The 21,335-nt window shown below is 56.1% G+C and overlaps 1 protein-coding gene across 1 annotated transcript; it reads right to left on the bottom strand.

Annotated features, from left to right (window-relative positions):
- Nucleotides 1-381: 381 nt before the first annotated feature.
- Nucleotides 382-12,205, bottom strand: TSPEAR (thrombospondin type laminin G domain and EAR repeats). Its single transcript, XM_066326104.1, has 12 exons — nt 12,084-12,205; nt 9,504-9,724; nt 9,183-9,421; nt 8,563-8,653; nt 8,000-8,156; nt 7,470-7,601; nt 5,887-6,119; nt 4,330-4,516; nt 2,643-2,872; nt 2,368-2,555; nt 1,702-1,803; nt 382-1,453 (listed from the first exon to the last, which is right to left on the bottom strand). Exons 1-12 carry the CDS (start codon nt 12,175-12,177, stop codon nt 1,300-1,302), a joined length of 2,028 nt encoding a protein of 675 aa, XP_066182201.1. The 5' UTR covers nt 12,178-12,205; the 3' UTR covers nt 382-1,299.
- Between the last annotated feature and the right edge of the window lie 9,130 nt (nt 12,206-21,335).

The raw sequence follows: 21,335 nt of genomic DNA, 5'->3' as shown, positions 1-21,335 counted from the left end.
AATCAAATTCTCCCTTTTCTCCCAAGGGAGAAATGGTCCTTCCTGGCAGAGCCAGCTGCAGCTGCACTGACCAGGGAGAGGAGGGAGGGATGCAGAGGCTCACCCTGCAGGTCTGGACCCTGGGAAGGCTCAGGCTGAGACCCCCCAGCTCTTCTTGATGGGACTGGCACCTCCTGAGTGCTCCTCAGTGCCAGCACAGGTGGTCCAGTTCAGCAGGAAACCTGGTTCTGGGGAAGGCTGAGAGGTGCTCTGGGAGACTCGGGTGAGGCAGTGGGTCCTGGGTGGGGGGAACAGAGGGGCACTTTCACCCCAGCACACCCCTATGCTCAGGGCCACCTCATCCTTACCGGACCACCCATGGCCATGGACATTTGGGGCTGACTTGCTGGGTGAAGGGACGCCTTTGCCACAGGCAGAGCAGCTGGGTTACCCATGTGGGAGAAAGGCTGGGTCCACACAGTTTATTAGAGCTCTGGTTAAGCAAAAGAGTCCCCCAGCAAAGGTGAGGAAAAGAAAAGAGGCCACAGCTTCACCTGGAGCAGTTTTGGGTTTTTTCCCATGCCCATGGGAGCTGCATTGGTCCAAATGCAAAGCAGGTTTTCTTGGGAGTCACTAACCCCATGCAAAGGTGCATGGACCAGCAAGGACCAGCACTGGTCCTCCAACACACCAACAGGTTTGTACAACACACACAACACTTGTTGAGAGAGACCCAAATCAGCCATGGCAGAGTGGGAGGGTGGGCAGGCACCTGTGGCAGTGGCATGAAGGTGACAGGAAGAATGGCTGCAATGTCAAACCAGACGGTCCTCAGGAACATCACAGGCGCAGGCAGACTGAGCCAAGCCTGGACACGCTTTTCTCTGCAATTTCTCACATGTTTACTCCCCTCTGCCATGCACCCACCCCAGCAACTCATGCTCTGCTCTGTCTCTTCCTTTCCTGGCTATGTGCAAGCTTTGGCCACGGCTACTGGCAGCTCTGAGTCCCTCCTGGGGACTGGAAATTGCCAAGCATCATGGTCCTGATAAGTCAGGGGATGCAGCTGGGCTCCAGGAACCTTGGGTAGGACATGGCTCTGGAACATGGTGGCAGAGCTTTCCCAGGAGAAACAGCCCCTGAATAAGACTGCAGGGAGCTCTGGAGTTCTGCCTTCATCCTTCTCTTCCTCCTCCTCCCTACCTGCAGCCAGCCATGCCCAGCTGATGCTGCAGCCATTCCTGGGCTCTGTGGTCCATCTTCAGCTGGATGCCCAGCTTGCCCTGGTCCTGGCGAGGAGCTGAGCGTGTCTGAGCCGCCTTAGGTGGTTTTCAGCTTGAGCACCTTGGAAAGCGGCTCCTTGGCGCTGGAGTAGAACAGGTAGGAGCCCTCAGCAGTGTGGAACGCCTCCCAGTCTCTGCAGCCCACGGTGGGGAGGTGGTGGGCTGCCACAAAGCCCTCGTAGCCTTGCCACCTGCACAGGGAAGGGAGTTAGCTCCTGGGCCGTGAGCTGGGCACCTGGGAAGGGCAGGGAAGCTGAGCCATGGGGCTGGCACCTCCCATCTCCCTGCTGTGGTTCAGGGTGGGATGTCCCTCACTGGGACTTCCCATTCCTGCCTGAAAACAGGGAACAGTCCTATCCATCCTCCCTGGCAGATTCACCAGGCTGTGGTGCCCATGCAGGGGCAGTCCCCAAGCCCCCAAGGCCTGGCTTTGCAGTACCTGTAGATGATGCTGTTAACAGAGAACGTGAAGCCATCGAAGGAGTTTGCTACCACGAGGAAAGAGTCGTCTCCTACCGAGAAGAACTCCCAGTCCAGGGCACTGGGGATGAAATAAGCAGAGGGGCAGGTGAGATGACCCCTGTGTGACCAGCTGAAGGAGGGGCTGTGTGTCCATGGGGTAGAGCCCACCCCACCCCAATCTCTGACACCCTGAGGACACACAGAAAACCCTGCTCTTCTCGGTTTGTTCCTAAAAGAAATCCACCTTCATTCCCAAATCTAGGGCCTTCTCCCAGCTCCCACTGGTGCCAAGGAGCCATCACCCATCACTCTCCTCAGCAGTCTCAGCCCCTGGAGTGTGAAGCCTGCAAGAACCCTCCAGGAGATAAGCAAGTATAATTTTAAACTAAAAGAGAAAGAGGCCCTGGGAGAGGCTGCCCAGAGCAGCTGTGGCTGTCCCATACCTGGAAATGTCCAAGGCCAGGTTAGACAGGGCTTGGAGCCACCTGGGATAGTGAAAGGTGTCCCTGCCAGTGACAGGGGGTGGATTGAGACAGGCTTTAAGGTTCCTTCCCACCCAAACCATTCTGGGATTCTGTGAGACCCCTGTGTTGCTCAGGGGAAGGACAAGGACCAAGGAGCGCCCTGAATCCTTTTCAGGTACCTGTAGGTGAGAAGGTCCTGGAACTTAACAAACATCTGGGCCGTGATGTTCAGCTCATAGATGGAGGAGTTGATGGCATAGAAGTTGGAGGGTGCAGGCATCCCGCTGTCATAGCTGTGGCTGTTGGCAACAGCCAGAAAGACTCTGTCCCCAATATGAAAAACCTCCCAGTCGGCTGCACCAAATGTCTGTGGGGAAGGAGACCATGAGAAGCTGGATGTGGCAACCCTGTCTAAACACAGAGGGGGGAGTGAGGAGTACTGGCCAAGCCTTACCAGGATAGACTGGAAGAGCTGGAAAGAGCCCCTGAGCCAGATGTAGATGTGTGAGTAGATCTTAGTGGATGTGCCATTGAATGTGTTAGCTACAGCCAGGAAGGAATACGGTCCAATGGTGAAAAACTCCCAGTCATATGCTCCAGAGGTAGGAATGGTCTGGTTAGTTTCAAACAGCCCTGTCCTGGGGTTCCATCTGTATATCACACTGTCTATATTGTGGTTGTTCCCTGGGGGAGGCAGATGAACAGATGTGCACCATGAGGGAAAGCAACTCATGGTTTGTATAGGAAAGAAGACCCAGAAACAGGCTCAGCTACATGAGAATTTGCCAGCAGGCCACAAGGCTGTCTGCAAGTGACCTGCTTCTCCCCAAGGAGATTCTACAGCCTCCACCCCTACCTAAAGACCCCCTTCATCCCTACCTAGTGCCTCCATTCCTAGAGCCTTCATCCCTACCTGGAGCCTCCATCCCATGAAACACACCAACAGCTCATCCTGAGTGCCCAGCAGCAGCTTTGTGGCAGCCCTGGCAGAGGAGGGACAGGCAGGTGCTTTGTCCCACTGAAGCAGCACCCCAGAGGCACCATGCCTCCGTCCCAGGCTCTGCTGGCTGTCCCAAGGGTGGTCCTGTGCAGGGGGGCCAGTTGCAGCTGTGTCTCTCAGCTCCTGACATCAGGGGCTTTCCCCTGCCCTAAGGCACGTGCTCCATCCAGCTCCTGGGCTCTGCTCAAGCATCTGGACCTCATGCCTGTGTGGGACCCAGCAGGCTTTAAATTCTCATTGCAACAGGGGCTTGGGCAAAGCAAGGCTGCAGGAGAATGGGAATGGCCACATGGAAAAGTGGCAGCTTCTCAAGGATTGACCCTCCAGCCCTTTCTAAGGGAAACATTCCCAGTTTGGCTTGGCCATGATGGTCTTAACCCTTGTGTGATGTGCATGGCTGGCAAAGGGACCACACTGCCACAAGGGTAGGTCTTATCCAAACTGACCCTGATGGAGCCCAAAAGGTGACACAGGGACTTTCCAGCCCAGCTCACAGGTGCCCAAGCAACCTGCTGCCAGCCCTGAGCCTGGTGCCAGAGGTGCTGATGCCCCCTGAGCCAGCTCTGATGGCAGGGAAGGAGCCCCCTGGTCCAGCATCTGAACCCAGCTGGGAGCATTCCAGAGAGCCAGGGCTGTGCTGTGAACCCCTGCATCCTCTCCACCAAGGAGTGCATGTCCCAGCCCAGACTCACAGCCTGGCGAGGGGAATGAGGCTGAATAATATCTGCAGGGTATCCAGGGATGTCAGCTGGCTCTCATTCAGTTTCCTGTGTGCCCACAAGGCCAAGGATCTGGCTTCACAAAAGGCTCAACCTGTGGCACTACCAGGTTATGTAATATTTGGAATAAAAATGAAAAGCAGCAAAGACATTCAGCACAGACACCATCCCCACTCCTGTCCTTGTCCCCTGCAGTCAGAAACCCAGAGGGGTGACTGTGCCAGCCACTTCCTCAGAAGCTTTTCTCTCCTCTGCAAGGCCTCGGGTGCCCTGAGGCTCCCCAGGCTCGCAGCTGTGTGCACACCTCCCCGGCTTTGCCCTGCGCTCTGTCCCACCTGAGAATGCACGGGGAGCATGCCCTGAGCAGGGCACCTGCCAGGGTCCCAGATCCCACCCCAGGGCCAACCCTGAGGGCTGGGTACCTTCTCTGTGGTTGACCACAGCGAGGAAAGCCTCTCCCTCAATGACAAAGGCCTCCCAGTCCCTGGCACTGTGCGTGGTGATCCGCTGGTACGTGATGAACTTGGCTTTCCTGCGGCTCCACTTGTAGATCACAGAGAACTCCTGACCCCTCTCATTCTGCTCAAAATTCGCCACTGCCAGGAAGATCTGGAAAAGGGAAAGCCAGCACAGCTTGGTTTTCTCCTCTCAAAGGAGCATGGACAAGAAAACACAGGGGGGAGGTGGGATGGAGGGCAAGGGATGGAGGTGTCTAGTGTGGGACAAGATGGCCCTGGCTGGGGTCCCTGAGCAGTCCCCAAGCAACACAAAGTGGGGACAGGGAATCAGTGGCCTATGGGGGTCTTTGTGCATGGCAGGGGCTCAACTTGCAGCCAGCAGCCTCTTATACAAGGGGAGGGAGAGCTGAGCTGTCTCCACTCACACCCTCCAGCCCCAGGAACAGGGAGCATGGATGTGAAATCCGCTTGGGAAGGAGGGAGGTTCGGCTGACAAACCCTCCTGTAAGGAAAGGTGCTTCAGAACAAAAAAAAAAGCAGGTATGGTAATGATAACAATGACAACAACGATAAAAATTCCCTGAGACAAAACATTTTCCAGACCAGGAAACCCCTGTGAAAGTGTAAGAGACAAGAATGGGCAGCAGAGGTGGCGAAGTGCAAAGCAGGGAGCACATCCAAGCTCTGTCATGACGGCTCTGTGCCACTCTAGTGTCCTTCAGATGGAGCAGCAGAGATTATGCCCCAGTTTGGGCTACAAAGATGCACAGAGCCACAGCCCACAAAGAGGAAAGAGTCAGTGAGGGTGTCTCCTGCCTCCTGGCCTGGGCAGGACCCTGCAAGCACCAGCCTGGGGCTTTGTTCAGCCAAGGAGTAGCCACCCCCAAGGACAGGGCTGTGCTGGGTCCCCCTGTCCCCCTACAGAAGGTGAATCCCCTATCAGAGATGGTGCCCAGCATCAGTTCCCACCACCACCAACAGGGGACATGGCCTGTTTGCATCCAGCCAGCAGGGATGTTGGTGTCACCAAGCCAGGAGGAAGGAATTCTGCCCATCCCTCTGTACCCTGCTGCACGTGGCTGGCAATGGGGGAGCCCTGCAGTCACCCTGGGGACAAAGCCAGAATGGGTCACAACAGAGAGGGAACAATCCCAGCTTCCCTGGGAGCCCTGCACAGAGCTGCCTCTCAGCAGATGGCTTTCTTGGAGGATAAGTAGCTTCCCAGGGAGAGGAACCAGGCAAATCCTCTGCTCAAGCCCCAAAGCAGATTGCCCAGGGGAGAAGAGGTGGCTCCAAAGTCCTGGAATAATTTAAAAGCAAGAGAGTTTAAAATGCAGCATGTTGGACTCAGTGGGTCTCCAGAGGGAACTGTAGGCTCTGAGGGCTCTTTAGGACCACAGGTAGACTTCTGAGATGCAGTTACCTAAACCATGCCCAAGACTCTGGGCTTCAGAGAAGCCAATATTTGGCAACTCCAATTTAATATACTGAAACATGGGGGCACCTTCCTGTCAGACTCACCTTCTTCCCGATAGTGAAATACTTCCAGGACTGAGCTTGGTAGGTGGGGATGTTCTGGTAGTGCACAAACTTCCCATCAGTCCACCTGTAGATGGCCGACCCTGGGGGCGTGATCCGGTTGGCCATGGCTGCAAACAGCCCCACCTTTGGGATGCTGAAGACCTCAATGCCCATTGTCTCCGAGTTGGTCACCAGGTTCTGGTATTCCTCCACGTAGTCCAGCCTGTGTTGGACTGGGAGCCCCCAAAAAAAGAGGGGTGAGGTTAAAACCAGGTGATTTTAGTTGGAGAGGGGCCCTGCGAGAGCTGGCTCAGTGGCACTTGCTGCTGTGCAGAGCTTTGTGGGGAAAATGAAGGTCCTGGTGTCCCTAGGGGTGAAGGGCTAAATCAAGGGATGGTAAGAGGCTGACTGCACCTCGATGGGTGGCACATCCAGCCTCATCCAGCCCTGCCTGTTCTCCAGTAGAGAGCAGGGCTATGTCCTTTGGGAGCAGGAATGAACCCCATGCCATGGGGTTCCATGGGCCACCCTATGGATTTTGATCACTTTGATCTATTTTCCTCAAGAAAACAAGGAGGAGATGACAGGAAGAGAGGTTAGGGAAGACTAAGGCAGAATTAACACCAGAAATTGGAGCAGAAACCACCAGAGTTGCCCCGACGACAGAGGGATGGGCACTGGAAGGGACAAATGGCAGAAAAGGGGCAGAGTTGGTGGCACCAAGGGGGCACAGGTCAGTAAGACCCCAGCATGAGTTCTCCTTGGGGAAACAAGGACACTGTGCCAACCCTGATGACTTCCAGGAGTAGGGAAGGATAGTTGGTCCAGTCACTGCTAGCTCCTGTGGGGAACAAATGGCTCATCCAAACCCACCCTGTGAGTATCTGCAGAAGAAAAATGCTGGGAGAGGAGGGAAGGGAGAGGCAGTTCAGTTAGGGGCATATCCCGTCCTCCCTGTCCTCTCCAGGGATCCTGGGAAGACACTTGGAGTGAGTGAGAGAGTGCCAATGGATGAAATCCATGTCATTATTGAAGAACACCCATCCAATCCAGGCTCTGGTTGCCTTTTCCACCTTGGTACTTCCACTGCTTTCCTTACAAAGTGTCCCACCAGAACCAGGGTGACCTTGACCTCTCTGTCTGCCACCCTCCCAATGGCCCCCAGTACTTAAGAGCAGCTGATGGGTCTCTTTGTTTCCACTTATCCATCCCACAAATGCTTCAGCACTGGGGAAGTACCCAACACCCTGAGCATGGCTCTCTGTGGGGTGAGCTGTCCTGCTCAGACAGGTCAGGAGCTCATCCTGCCCAGAAAATTCCCAGGAGGGACAGATAATGCGGAGAAGATGGAGCAGATGGAGGGATCACAGAGGAACTTGAATCTGGGGGTGTTCTGGAAGTGCCATGGGCACCAAGAGCAAAGCAAAGCCTGGCCAAGCAGAGGAGAGATAAGGGGACACCCCAACCCCTCACTCTGCCACTGATTCCCATCCCAGAGTGGTCTCAAGGGCAAATCTCAGCTCCTGCTCTGCTGCAAGGGTCTCCTTCCCTCCCCAAGAGTGCCAGGACCTCCCCAGCAATACCTTCCAGCATGGAGACCCAGGTGCTGCCGTTGCAGAGGTACAGCCCTCGCCGGGAGGCGCTGAACCAAAACTGTGCCGTCTCCTGCTTGGAGCAGCGTGGCCGGGCCCCCAGGGTCACCTTCATGTCAGTCTCTGGGCATGGAGAGGAGTGAGGCAGGAGCCTCTTAGTGCACACCAAATGGAGGAGCAGAGAGGCAGGAAGGGCAAATGTTCTGGCCGCATCCTGATGGTGGGCAGCAGGCAGTGGGGAAAATGGAATCCCAGCAAAATCTGGGAAGCCACAGACTGGGGCAACCCTGTGCGGGGCCACTGACATGAGCCCAGCTCTACCAAGAGACCCAGGCAGGGCCACCCTGTCTTCTCATGGAGATTTTGGACATTGACCCCAACACACACACACATTGAGAAACAGGGTACTGGGAACGCCCTCTTCCCATCTGCTCCTGCTTCATTCCCAGCCCCATGCAAAGACCCTTCCTCACAGAGGTAGAGGGAGGCAACAGAGCCTGTGCCTCTGTGGGGGCACTGACCGTACGGGTATTTGAGCACCTCGTTGCTCACTGGCTTCGCAGGGACATCCTGGAGGACACTGGGGACAGAGAGTGTTGCTACTTTGAAGTTCATGGTGTGGCATATCCGGGGGGTGGCATCAGCTCCTGGCAGCAGGACAAGCTGTCTCAGCAAACCCTGGGAAAATGGGAGCAGAGTGATGGAGACAAGTCCCGCAAGACCACAGAATGGGAACTGCAGGTAATTCGCGCCTTGGATTTCCTGCCTGACTTCTGCTTGTTGCCCTCCATTCTGGAATGCAGAAATGTCTGTGGGACTCATGCACATTTATGAGCTCTCAGATGCCCAGCCAGGGCAATCTAACAGCTGATGGAAAGGGAGCACTGGCACGGGGCTCAGAGCAGCTGCCTTTCAGTGCCTCCACGTGGGAAGGACCCACAGCCACCTTTGCATCCTGTACCATGGCCCAAGCCCTGCCAGTGTAGGGGACTGAGGGAGGGCAGTGTGTGGTCCCACAGGCATCCAGGAGCACCCCTGAGCACACCCGGCTACCCCTGGGCAGCCCACACCATGGGGCACCTACCGTGAACACGCCTTTCCTTCTCCGCCTGTTGCCCAGGTAGAAGCTGGCTCTCCTCACTGACAGCGAGGCTGGGAACGGCGTCTCCACCACCCTGGGGATGGGCCGAGAACAGGCAGGGGACAATTTCACAGCATCTCACAGAATCACACAGAATGATTAGGTTGGAAGAGACCTTCAAGATCATCAAGTCCAACCCACGCCCTAACACCTCAACTAAACCATGGCACCCAGTGCCACATCCAGTCTTTCTTCAAACACGTCCAGGGATGGTGACTCCACCACCTCCCTGGGAGGATCATTCCAGTATTTTATCACTCTTTCTGTAAAAGACCTTTTCTTATATCCAACCTATACTTCCCTTGGTGCAGCTTGAGACTGTGTCCTCTCGCTCTGTCAGTTGCTGCCTGGAGAAAGAGACCAACCCCACCTGACCACGGCCACCTTTCAGGAGGTTGTAGAGAGTGATAAGGCCACTTCTGAGCCTCCTTTTCCCCAGGCTAAACAACCCCAGCTCCCTCAGCCGTTCCTCATAGGGGTCGTGTTCCAATCTCCCGGTCGCCGGAGGAGACGCTGGTGGAACATCACCCTGCCGAGCACCCCCAGCGCCGCCCCCAACCTACACATCCTTAGGGATGCTGCAGTCCACCGTCAAGGAGAAGGACTGGCCGGAGACAGCCAAGATGAGCGTGTGCCACTGGTTGTCGGAGAGGGACACGTTGGGGAAGGTGACGCGGGTCTGCCAGCCGCCGGCTCGCTCCTGGCTCCAGAAGAGGAAGTGCAGCTTGTCGGGGGCGTAGCGCAGCCCCACCAGCACGCTGGGGCTCTCCTCCACCATCAGCGTGAAGATGTACTCGTTGCTCTGCGGGATGGAGGGGCTGTCAGGGCCGTGCCCGGGCCGTGCCCGGGCCGTGCCCGCGCCGTGCCCGGCCGGCCGCGCTCACCTTGGCGGGCCCGCGGAGCGCCCGCAGCGTGACGATGATGGAGAACTCCTCGGGGAAGCGGTCGCAGTGGATGAAGAGCCGCGAGGCGGGGAAGGCCAGGGCGCGGGGCCGCGAGGAGGAGAGCTGGAAGCCGCGCACCCCCTGCGCCTGGAAGACCCGCATGCCGCGGGCCGGCGCCCCGGCCGGCACCGCCTCCGACAGGATGTCGAGCGGCCGCAGGTCTGTGCCGAGAGACAGCGGGGCGCGTCACCACGGCACCCCGCGCTGTCCCGCCGTGGGATGGGGGTACCCCAGCGCTGGCTGAGGTGCTCCACAGCAGCAGGACGGCCTGGCGTGGGGCAGCAGCCTGCTGGCCCTCGCCTGGGGTCTGCCCCGAGCCCCTGCGCCAGGGCCAGAGGCAAGAATTGCCGTTCAGACACAAGGTGGGCATCTCCATCGCCCCAGCAGGAACACCAAATGTGCAGAACCATCTCACTGACGCGGCTCTGGATGCTGACACTGGAGCTGGGACCTGCCAGCCAGGCAGCCCCGGACTGCCAGCAGCTTTCTCGGGATCCACCAGCACCAGCAACCACAGCCAGAGCCAGGAGAGCAGCAGGGATCCGGTACCACACATCTGCTCTCAGGGCAGCCACCCATCCCCACCTCTGTCCACAGAGCAGTGGGGACAGCCCTACCCCTCCAGTCCCGGTGTTCAGGCTCTCCCAACCCAGCCCTAACTGCACACACATGCACACGCACTCACAGCAGGCACCAAAACCACTCATTATAAATAATTACTCTCTCCTCAGAGAGGAGAACGCCGTGTCCAGCCCCAGGCATCACCCCGGTGAGGACACACAGCACAACAGCACCCGAAAGTGCCACCCCACGGAACGCTGCCAGCTCCAACATCTCAGCACAGGACGGGCTGTGGCAGCTGTGGGGACTTCTATGACCTTCCTGGCCTTGGACCCTCCTGTTTTCATTTTTGAATGCTTTTCTGGCAGAGAAGGGAGATGATGCCCAAGAGATGAAGCAGCACTTGGCTACACTAAAACATCCCTGATTCTGTCCCACCCCGCTGAGACCTGGCTTTTAGCTCCAATTTGTACTAATAAATCCGGGATGCAGGGGCACAGCGGGAGAGCTGGGAAGGAGGGAGCTGGGAGCAAGGCTGGGCTGTGTGTCTGAATCCAAACCAGCTGGAGAAGGGAAGTGCTTCCTCCAGACATGCCTGGCCAGCCCAGTTCCAGGTGGGCAGAGCAAGGAGGAATCTGCTCGTGTGGCTCCATCCAGACCTGAGCAGGGGGATCGGTGAGGTCCTTCCCACCCTGGCAGCTCTGTGTGCCCCTTGCCCACCCCACTGCTGCTTTAAGCTGTTCCTAAAGCAAAGTTTTAACTGGAACAGCTTATTTCAGAAATACATCACTCGGGCAATGGCCAGTTCCTGTTTTTCCAAGCGAAAAGGACAAGCTGAACTCAGACTTGGATTTGCAGAGGTGTTTAGGAGCCGCCAGTTGCCCCTGAGATGGTGAGGATCAGCTGGGGGAGAGCTCATCTGGGGCTGGAGGTTGTGGGACAGGAAGGGGTACTGTCCTAAGACCAACCCCAAATCCCTAAATCTAGTCTGCCTCCCACATCCATCACTGAAAAGCTGGGAGAGCAGCTGGGGTGCTCCAGCCCAGCTTGGGCAGCACAAGTGGTGTCAGGACGCCTCGTACTGGGGTCCCCAGGATGATGCCGGGGCCTCAGCACACCCAGGATCCCTCCAGCCAAAGCTGCTTGGGGACAGCGGGGATATTCCCAGAGAGATTGGAGCACCTCGGGGAGGAGGCAGCGGGCAGAAACTCTCCAATCTCTCCCTGGTTTTCTTCTCATATCATCTGGGCTGTAACAAAAAGCAAATGCAATTGCCAAAAACTGGGACAAGCCCTAAGCACACACAGCCTGGGCCCAAGCAGCCCCAAAAACTGAGCTCAGACTTTGCTGCCCACACAACATAGGCAGAGGGATGGGATGGCAGAGCCAGAGCACGGGGATCCTCTCTGCCTCAGGAAATGACCCGGGAGCTGCTGCCTCCTCGGGGACGGTGAGACGGGAACTTTTGCTGCCGGGAGGGCGGAGGTTGTGCCTGTCAGAGCACAGAAGAGTCCGGGCCAGGAGGGAGTTTCCAGGGGGACTTCATGGCTCTCTTCTTCCACTCCTTCCCCGCCCCTCTGCTTGCAGCAGAACCTGGGACAACGCTTGTGCAACAGGGACAGACAGAGCTCTCCTCACAGCTCCCAGAGGGCTGGCCGCTCCCCCGCTGGCACTGCGGGGGCTGCAGGCACAGGAATGACCGCACACGCTGCTGTCCGTGGGTGCCGCCAGCCTGAGGCATCGCTGTCACTCGGTCCACTTGAGTGGACACCGAGGACTGACGCACTGGGGCTGGGCTACCTCACATGGGGCATGCCCCCCAAAACACAGCGCGCCTCCTGGGGTCTGCCCTGGCAGCGTGGGGAGCATCCCAGCCGCGGGGGCACAGCAGTCCCGGCACTTTCGCCAGCAGGGTGAACACCTGTCTCCCGATGCAGCCCACCCGCCCTTCGCTCCTACCTGTGCAGTGCTGCCACGTCCTGCCTCCCCGGATTAAGCCCCCGCCGCTGACCCAGCGGAGGAGAATGACCCACAGCAGCAGCGGTGCCGACATCGGGGGCCTGGCCCGAGCGGATCCATCCACTGGGACCCCCGCTGTCCGCTGCTCCCCGCCCTGGCGCTGGGCTCAGCGCCCCGGGGGCTCTCGCATGCTCTGCAGTGCGACCCCCGAGCCCCCAGAGCGCTCCGTCCTCCCCGGGGCCGTCAGCCCAGGCTGCTGAATGCCGCCTCTCTGCCGATGCCTGCCGTGGGCATCGCCGCCGGGGGGCTGCCGGGGGTCTCCTGGGGCGGCCGCCGAGGCAGTGCCGGCTGCAGCCTGCACACAGACATTTAAATGAGAGGTTGGTGGTGGGAGAGGAGGAGTCCCGGCTCCTCCGAGAGCTTTTATCTTTTGCCCAACCCTCTGGAAGGCGGCTTTGGGGAGGGATTTTTTTTTTTCTTTTTGCTTGTTTGCTTTACTTCCTTTCATTTTTGGTGATACATTTTTTTGGGCTCACGTGGGAGTAGGTGGGAGATCCACCCCTGCCTGGAGAGACCTGGGTGGGAACCTTCCTGCCCCTAAAGGCATTGGTTTTCAGCCTGTATTGGATGAGAGACCCTCTGGACCACTCCACCGTGTCCAGATCCCAAAACCTGCATATCTCTGCCTTGTCAGGTGATGCACATCCCATGCCCCAGGCAAGGCTCCATCCCAAGGGCCAGCCACCAGCCACAAATGTGCCACCGATTCAGAAACCTTCCAGGTTCTGCTGTTCCAAGGGATGCATCAGCAGTGGGAAAGCTCCCTGCACACAGTGAGCTCTGCTGGGCTCCTCCAGCCACAGAATGAGTCTCCTCTATTCCCCAAACAATTGAAACAGGCTCCCACCCCCCTCGTCCACACAGCCTTCCCGCAAGGCGAGCGCCGGAATAGAAAGCGGATGGCAAGGACCAAACGCCAAAAACTGTGTCGCAAACTGGAGGTTTTGTCAGCAAGGAACAGCCAGAGCCAGACCCGTGGCCGTGTCTGCTGTCAGTCTCTCCTCACCCCGAAATGGGCCATGCTGGCACTGAGAGTGCAGCCCAAGGACTGCAATCCTTGGTGGAGAGCAGCACCAGGCACACACCTTGGTGCCAAACTGCAGAGGATCTATACTGAACCCCACGAACCCCAAGACACAGACCATTGGTGTCTCAGTCTCAGTGCCTGGAGAGGGGCTGTGTCCCTGTCCAATAGCCCAGCAGGGCTGCGTGGAGCTCCCTCTGGGCATCCCTCAAAGTAGGGCTCTACCAGGATCGTGCTTAAAGAGAGCTTAACATCTCTGCAAGACAGAGCTGCAGAGGTGAGGTGCTGCTGTCTCCTCCTCCTCAGGATGATGTCCAGTGGCACAGCCATAACCAAACCTAGGGGTCCCAAATGGTAGATGGGGGTCCTGAATGGCACCTGGGAGTCCCAAAAGGCAGCTGCTGGTGATGAACACAAGGGATACAGGAGGATAAACCATCCCATCTCCCCTGACAGGCACAGTCCCTCCTGATACTCCTCACAGCCTTGAGGACACCCACCAGGGCTGGGACTGGGAGCAGTCACCTCACTGGACCCCCAAGCCATGGAAAGATGGAAATTGGTGTTCCAAGTATGTCTGGAAGAGAGGTGGTGCATTGGAGGGGAGGTTCCCATCAGGTTGGATCTGGGGAAGGCATCACAAACAAGAATGAGAGCCATCATGTTTCCCAGGGCTGCACACATGTGTCAAGTTAACTGTGGCTTTGGGAGCTGGCAGCACTGCTCTGAGCAGGGGATAGATTTGGGGAATGGTCCTGCTGAGGCTCTGCAAGGGTCCAGGGAGGGAGGGAAAGTCCTGGCAGAGATTCCAAGGCCACTGGTTTTCCAAAGGGGATGCAGCTACCTTTCAGTGCTTTCTTCCAAAAAATAGTCAGCAGGGACATCTTCAGAGCCAAGGACACAGCTGTGGGTGCCCCCTCAAGACATAGGGAGATCTGTGGACTTCCAGGCAAGAGGTGGAGGGACTGAAGCTCCCCACCGATGAGCACAGAGGACACGGTGGGCTCAGGCTGCTGCTCAGCCATGTTAATGAACAATCTCCAGGTGAGGACAGGGAGGTTGAAGGCCCTCAAGGGTTTTCCCCTTCACTGGGCTGGGGATGTGGCTTGGCCAGTGCCTGATGCCTTCCTCCCTGCCTGGAGACCCGAGCTGTGATGTGAAGTAAGGACAGGGACACATCGCTCCCCACTGTCACATTGGGTCCAGGACCTGCTCTGTGTCCCCAGGACAGTAGGAAGTGGTCTGCAAAATAGTTCCTAAGCACACAGGCACACATTCCTGTGTGCAGAAGCAAGCACGAGGGGATGGAATAAAAGAGACAAACAGTGAGATGTTTGCCTAATTCACATGGGGCGTAAATAAAACCATGTGGTGGCTCCGAACAAAATGATCCTTGGATTCTCACCAGAAAGGTTTGGCCATCCCTGGGTTAGGAAAGGTTGAGAAACCCATCTGTAGGCAATGCACTGCAAGCAGAGCTTTCATGCAGGGGACAGTGCAAGGAGGGCACCTCATCGACGCCAGGACCGGCTGGGCCCTGCACACGGGGGAACGTTCCTGCCCTTCCAAAGCTGTAACTCATTCCTTATTATTTGCAGACACAAAGCCATGTTTCAGGGCTTCATGCCTTATTCATTTCAGTCCTTATTCCTGACATCTGTATATAATCAGAGAATCCTTTAGGTTGGAAAAGACCTCTAAGTCCACCAAGTATGTTCCCCTGAAACGCAGTGCGGGCATCAGCAAGAGCAAATGTTGAGGGACCCTATATGTAACTGATGGACAAATGCCCATCCCATGGTGTCTCCAGCTTTTGTGTACTCTCCTGCCTGCATCAGCAGGGCCAGCAGAGCCTGGCATACTCACATCCATGGCGACAGATCTGGAGGTCAGTGATGCGCACATGGAGTTGGTCTCACCTGTGTGAGCAGCAGGGTGGACATCAGCTCTTTGGGATCAGTTATGAAGGGGATGGGGGGAATTGTTCTCAGAATGACATGCCTGATCTCAGTTCCCCAAAACACAGTTTGGCCCCAAGAACTGGGACACCTTCCCCAGGATGGTGGGATGAGGTCTCCATCCTCAGCCGTTTCCAAGGCTCCTCCCTTGTCACCTCTGCCCTTTCTCCCAGGCTGAAAAATCTCCCCTGTGTTTCCTGGAGCAACTTCAGCTCCTTGAGTCCAACCCACCATCATAAAGCAGAGTTCCGGCAAGAAATCTCCACACCAGGAAACCTGTCAGCATGGTACAGAAGCGCGAATGTCTTTAACCCCAACGCCTTTCGAAAGCTGAATTCCCAGAAGTTTTGGAGAGGTTCTGCCAGGAAAAGTTTTGTGAAAGATTGGGAGGATTGCAAAAGGCATGGGTTTTAGGAAAACCACCAAAAAAAAAAAGCAAAAAAAAAAAGCACAAAGCTGCCCCAACGCAGCAAGTCCTGCTGCCAGCTTCCCAGCATGGAGCAGCCTTCAGGAGCAATCCCTACCAGGCAGTGGAGAGCCACCAGCATCGCTCGTGTCCCAGAGCCCTCCATGTCCCCACACCCACTGGGAACGAAGGAGCTGGGAGCCCCCAGCCTGCTCTGGCCATGGCAGCAGGCGCTGGGTTGCAGCCTATGTCCCTTGTCCAGGCAGCCAGGAGCAAGCTGAGCATCCTGCCCTGCATTTGGAGGACACATGGCAGCTGAGCTGGCAGGCTCTGAAAGGGCTCCAGAAAGCAGACGCTCCACTTTCGCCAGTACAAGGGAAGACAGGCTTTGAGACCACGCTTCCACACTGGAGCTGTTTCAGATGGGGCCATGCAGCACCCACAGCTGCCTCTCCCCTCATTTCGCCCTGCATGTGACCAATAGACCTTCACTATTACCTGTCCCTTGTTGATAAAGCTGTTTTAATTTTTGTCACCTTCCCCCAGTGTGCCCAAACCTGCTGAAGAGGCGGAGCCACCTCCCCACAGCTGCATCATCCCCAGACTCACCACTTTCCAGTACGGCAGCTCTGTATGGATGGACAGCACACAACCCAGACAACAGTGGGGAACAGTGTTCTGGGTGTTCCCACAGCAACTGTGGGAACAGTGCGCTGGGTGTTTTCTGTAGATCTCAGGTAAGAGCAGGAGAGAGGCTTACAGGTCACTTGGTGGTGGTGCAAGAAATCCAGGAGCTCTGCCTGGACCCCCTGCTCCACCTGCAATGGGAAAATTCTGCGTGGCTTGGAGCTCAGATGAGATCTCTCTGCGAAGGGAATAAACAGCATTCCAGAGGCCAAGGGGAAGGAGGCAACATTCATGTTCCATGCTTTCTGCCTGTGCTTTAATCTCCTTCAGCCACAACTCTTGTCCCAACACCCCGGGGTTGTGCAGAGCAGCTGGGGTTTTGGAAAAACCTGAGCTTTCCTGCGTCAGGATCAGCAGCTCATCAGGCTGAACAAGCACACCCGGGGGCTCTGTGTGGGGAACTGTCAGCTTGGCCAAGCAAACCCCATGCCAAGTGCTCCGTGTCGTGTTGCCCAGAGATGCTGTGGACTCTGACAACGTTCAAGACCAGGTTAGATGGGGCTTGGAGGGCTAGTGGAAGGTGTCCTTGCCCCTGGCAGGGGATTGGAGTGAGGATGGGCTTTAGTATCACTTCCAACACAAACCATCTGGGGATTATGATTCTATGATCTCTCTCTGTAGGCTGCCTTAGAGTAACACCTGGGCCCCAGGCCTGGCTCTGGAATAGGGAGAGGAGTCTCCCTTGGCAGTGCAGTGGGAAACCCTCCTCTGCCTTAGCTTGTAGTCCTTTGATCTGGGCAGTGACCACACGCACCCACTCCCAACAGACAGATGGTGGTAAGTGGTTCAAAGAGCCACAGCAGGGAAACCCAAGGATTTGCCCCACGTGCTCAGGCCCATTGAGGACTTGCAGGGATAGAAAATGGGAAGCACAGTACTGCTTGGATCAAAATGATCCCACAGCTCCCAGGTGAGAGACCAGTCAGCAACTTCTCTGCCACAAGTCTACCTCAGACCAGGAAGGTGTGGGCACCTCAAGCTCCTCCCCAGTGCCGGCAGCAAATCTGGGCTGAGATCGTGGGCTGAGGTCCTTGCAGCAAACAGCAGCTTTAGCATCGTTTTGCTCAGCAGTCCTAAGAAAACCTCCTGCCCCCAGTCACAGAGAATCACCGGCCAAGTTTATCACTCACTCGTATGAGAATGTCAAACTTTAATTACGCCAGGAGCGGCGGTTCCGGCTCTGGAGGAGGCGGCAGGCGGCGGGGCAGGCGGTGGGCTGGGCGGGGTGCCCGGGCGGGAGCGCAGGCAGCCCTCTCCCTCTGCCCACCCGCCGGCAGCCGAGCTCGGCTCCATCCCCTCCAACATCCGGCACGGAAAGGGAACAAAGGCAGAGAACAATTCCTATTGTTTCCCATTACTTTCTTCGGGGCAGCTCTTCCAGCGCAGCGCTGCTGCCCAGGCACTCCGGCTGCAGCACTGCGGCTCCCGGCGCTGTGCAGCTGCCGGTGGGGACGCGATCCTGTGCCTGACACCAGCCCTTGGAGCCTGCTCTCCACTAGCACAGACACAGCACTCTCAGCACGGTTATCCCACTCACCACAGCTCCTGTCCTACTCCACAGCACCGCCGGGAATTCCTGAGACGTTCAGCCATGGGAATATGGCAGTGCTGGGTTAATGGTTTGACTCCATGATCTTAGAGGTCTTTTCCATCTAAACGATTCTGTGATGACATCCAGATTCCTGTAACCAGCCAAGGAACAACGCCTGTAGTGGGAAGGGGTGAGCTCAGCAGGGGCTCAAAGTGAAGGAGACCACCCTGATTACTTCTGTAGGTCTCCCAAGGGGGAACAGAAGCATCTACAGAAGAATTGTTGAATGGGTTGGGTTGGAGGAGAGACCTTAAAGCCTATCTCGTTCCACCCCTTGCCATGGCAGAGACACCTTCCACTATCCCAGGTTGCTCCAAGCCACCTCCAGGCTGGCCTTGTACACTTCCAGGGATGAGGGATGGGGCAGCCACATCTTCTTCTCTGAGCAAAGAAAGCAGCTATCATATGAGAGAGAATTCAACCTACAAGTCTTGTTGGATGGGGATGAATGGATAAAATAAATCCCATAAAACATCCCTTGGTCACTGACTGGGTGTTCCAGGTGAAAGATGCTGAAAGCAACAAATTCTAAGTGAGGCTGGATGGGGACACTTTGGACAAGTGGCTTCTCCAATAATACTGATATTTTTGTAAAGCCACGCTTCATAGCCTTAGGAGTTTCCTACAGCTCACAAACCCCAGCCCTCACGCCAAGGCCATGCCTAGGCTCCAAGGAGACGGTCCCATATCAAAGCAGGATCTGGCCAAGGACAAAGCTCAACTTCTAACTGCCCCTCCAGCCAAAGAGAGTTTGAAAACACCTGGACTCCAGCCTGCCTGTCTGGCATACTCCTCCATTGCAAGAACTGGTGAGAAAAGCTGAGCTCTGGCTGAATGAGGCCCTTCTGGAGCCACCCTCACAGCAAGCCTATAGATATCAAAGAAGGATCTCCAACCCCAGAGGTTTTTGCTTCAGAACAAATTCACTTGCTCTGATCCACTCCATATTTCCCCATTTGCTAGCTCCCAGAAAGATGAATGGCAAGGGGAAGCAAGGCATCCCTGGGGAAGAGCTCTGCTGTTCAATTTCAGATTGGAGATTGTGGGCATGTCTCTAGCACACCTGTCTCACAGAGGGAGATCCCCCAGCACCCGACCTGCTGACCAAGCTTGGAGGGATCTGACTGGGACTGGATCTGATCAGATCTCTGAGGGGTCTTCCTCTGACTGGCAGAAGAAGACAGGGATCCTGGTGAAGCAGCACACCAGGAGAGGAGTCTGTGTGAGCCCGTCCCAGGCAGACTTACCAAAGAAACCCTGATTCATTCAACATTCCCATGCCACCCCAACTGGGTTCAATCTGCCAAATTATTTTGGCATGGGGAAAACTGTTTTGGGCCCAAACCTCCATCCCAGCTGTGGGTGGAGAGCCTCCCCATGCCAGGCCCTGCACCCAAGCGTGTGGGTGCCCCCACCCCCTGCGTGTTGCATCCTGCATTTCTGCTGCTTTGAACCCAGCTCCTGTGTCACCCTGCACCCCTGGCTGCAGCAGGGGTGTTTGTCTTTGCTCTTCAGCGAGCTCTGCCCCAGAACACCCCTTCCTGCCCACCCCTTGCAGTCCCTCTGGCCAGGGACACTGGGCTCAGGTCAGAGCTGTGACAGAGCACAGCCTCACCCCCCACTCAGGATGCCCCATACACAGAGGAAGGGGACTCAGGCCAGGATTTGGCTTATGTCTCCTCATGCCCTTCAGGGACATGACCAGACAGACCCGCTCCCAAATCCCTGAGAGCTCACACACACACTGCTCACACCAGCGGCTCCCCTGTAATAACCCACAGGGCCTGTCCCTGCCATTAATTATCTATTAACATACCCCATCATCTTACCTACTGCCCAGTCCCATCTCAGGGGGTGTGAGCGACCTTCAAAAGCCATCTGGCTGGTTCTCCTGGGGCTCTTACACCACCTGTCCTGGCACAAGACCCATGGAAGCAGGCTGGGAAGGGCAGGGAGATCACCAGGGCTGGAGTCACAGGGAAGGCACAGACCTCCCAGCCATCCCACAGTCCTGTGGGGCCATGAGAGCACCAAGAAGGACCACCAAATGTTAAACGGCTTGAACAGTTCTCATCTCAGTGATAGTTTTCACCCCTGCAGCACCAGGGAGCCTGGCACAGCACTTTTGGTGCCCAAGACATCAAGTGGCACCTGGCAGCAGGAGAGGGGACATCAGGAGCCCTTGCTGGGGCTGGCAGCTCAGGCCCTCAGATGCTAGAGGAATTCTCCAGATTCCTGCACCTTCCCCTTGCTGTGCTACCCCCAACCCTACCTCCAGCTGGCAGCAAGATTCCCAGCATCCCTTCTCCCACACTCCTCCAGCCTTTGAGCTTCCTGAAGCACTGAGATTTTCTTCTTCCCCTGAGTCAGGGAAATTTGAAAGGGAAGGCACACAGGACATGTGATTTGTGCTGCATCTTGCCAGGGCACTGTGAGGACATCCCATGCTCAGCCTGTGTCCCGGGCTCAGCCACAGGCACAGCCCCACACCACGGGACAGGGGAGGCTGCTGCAATCCCACATCCCAGACAATCCCAGCACCAGCAGCACGCCTGGCCGCTGGCCCTGGGAAAGGGACATTTCAGATATGCTGCTTCTCCTTTCCATTCTCACAGGAGTAAAACACAGATAGCATCCTCACCAAGTCACAGCTTCAGGAAGACACCAAGGCACGGAGCTTCCCTGCTGCATCCATCCCAGTGCAGAACCTTCCATTCAAGATATCGCAAAAAAAAAAAAAAAAAAAAAAAAAGCTGGCAGGGAGCCCAGGGATGGCTCTGCCCCCGAGCTGCAGCGTTTCATGTGGCTCCAACGCCTCTCACACTTTCAAAGGCACACCAACCCAGTTAATGGATGTCTCACAGCCCACTGTGTGTGTTCTGACACAGCCCCTCTGCCAAGGAAAAACAACAGTGAGCGTGTGTGGATGTGTGTATATACAAAGGCTTTAAATGTTGCTTGCATTTTTACAGCTTTGTTGAAGGGTTTGGTTTTTTGAGATTTTTTTTTTATATATATAAAAGCCTAAAGCAAATATAACCCAGAGAAAAGGATTTTTTAAAAAATCTTTAATACTTTACCTACATGCAAAACACCTGTAGAGCTCTGACACTCCCCAAGGAACATGTTTTATAATAAGTGTTTCAGGCTGAAAAAAGACAACTGCTCAGAAAAACATTGCTACTGGCCACTACTGCACATCTTGCCAACATAAGTGTTCATTCAGGGACACAAGTCTTTCAGAGAAGTCTATCCCAGGAGCTATATGCCAGCTTTACAAGCTTTAACCTTCAGGTGTTCCCACCTGCAGTGAGGTGTCTGTGCCATGAGATCCTCTCAGCTGGTCACAGCAGGAGCCCACACACCTCCACTGTGTGAGCTGAATCCTCTTGCTTTATGTAAGGTTTCAGTTTGTTGCAGAATAATGAAATTTTAGTTCTTTTTTGGCAAATAGGGAATCTAACATGCCCACCACACTGCCACCTTTAAACCTTTCACAGAATCCCAGAATGGTTTGGGTGGGAAG

Source organism: Sylvia atricapilla, chromosome 10, assembly GCF_009819655.1.
Source record: "Sylvia atricapilla isolate bSylAtr1 chromosome 10, bSylAtr1.pri, whole genome shotgun sequence".
Taxonomy (NCBI): domain Eukaryota; kingdom Metazoa; phylum Chordata; class Aves; order Passeriformes; family Sylviidae; genus Sylvia; species Sylvia atricapilla.
Note: the sequence above shows the minus strand (reverse complement) of the source record. Positions and strands in the feature narration are given on the sequence as shown.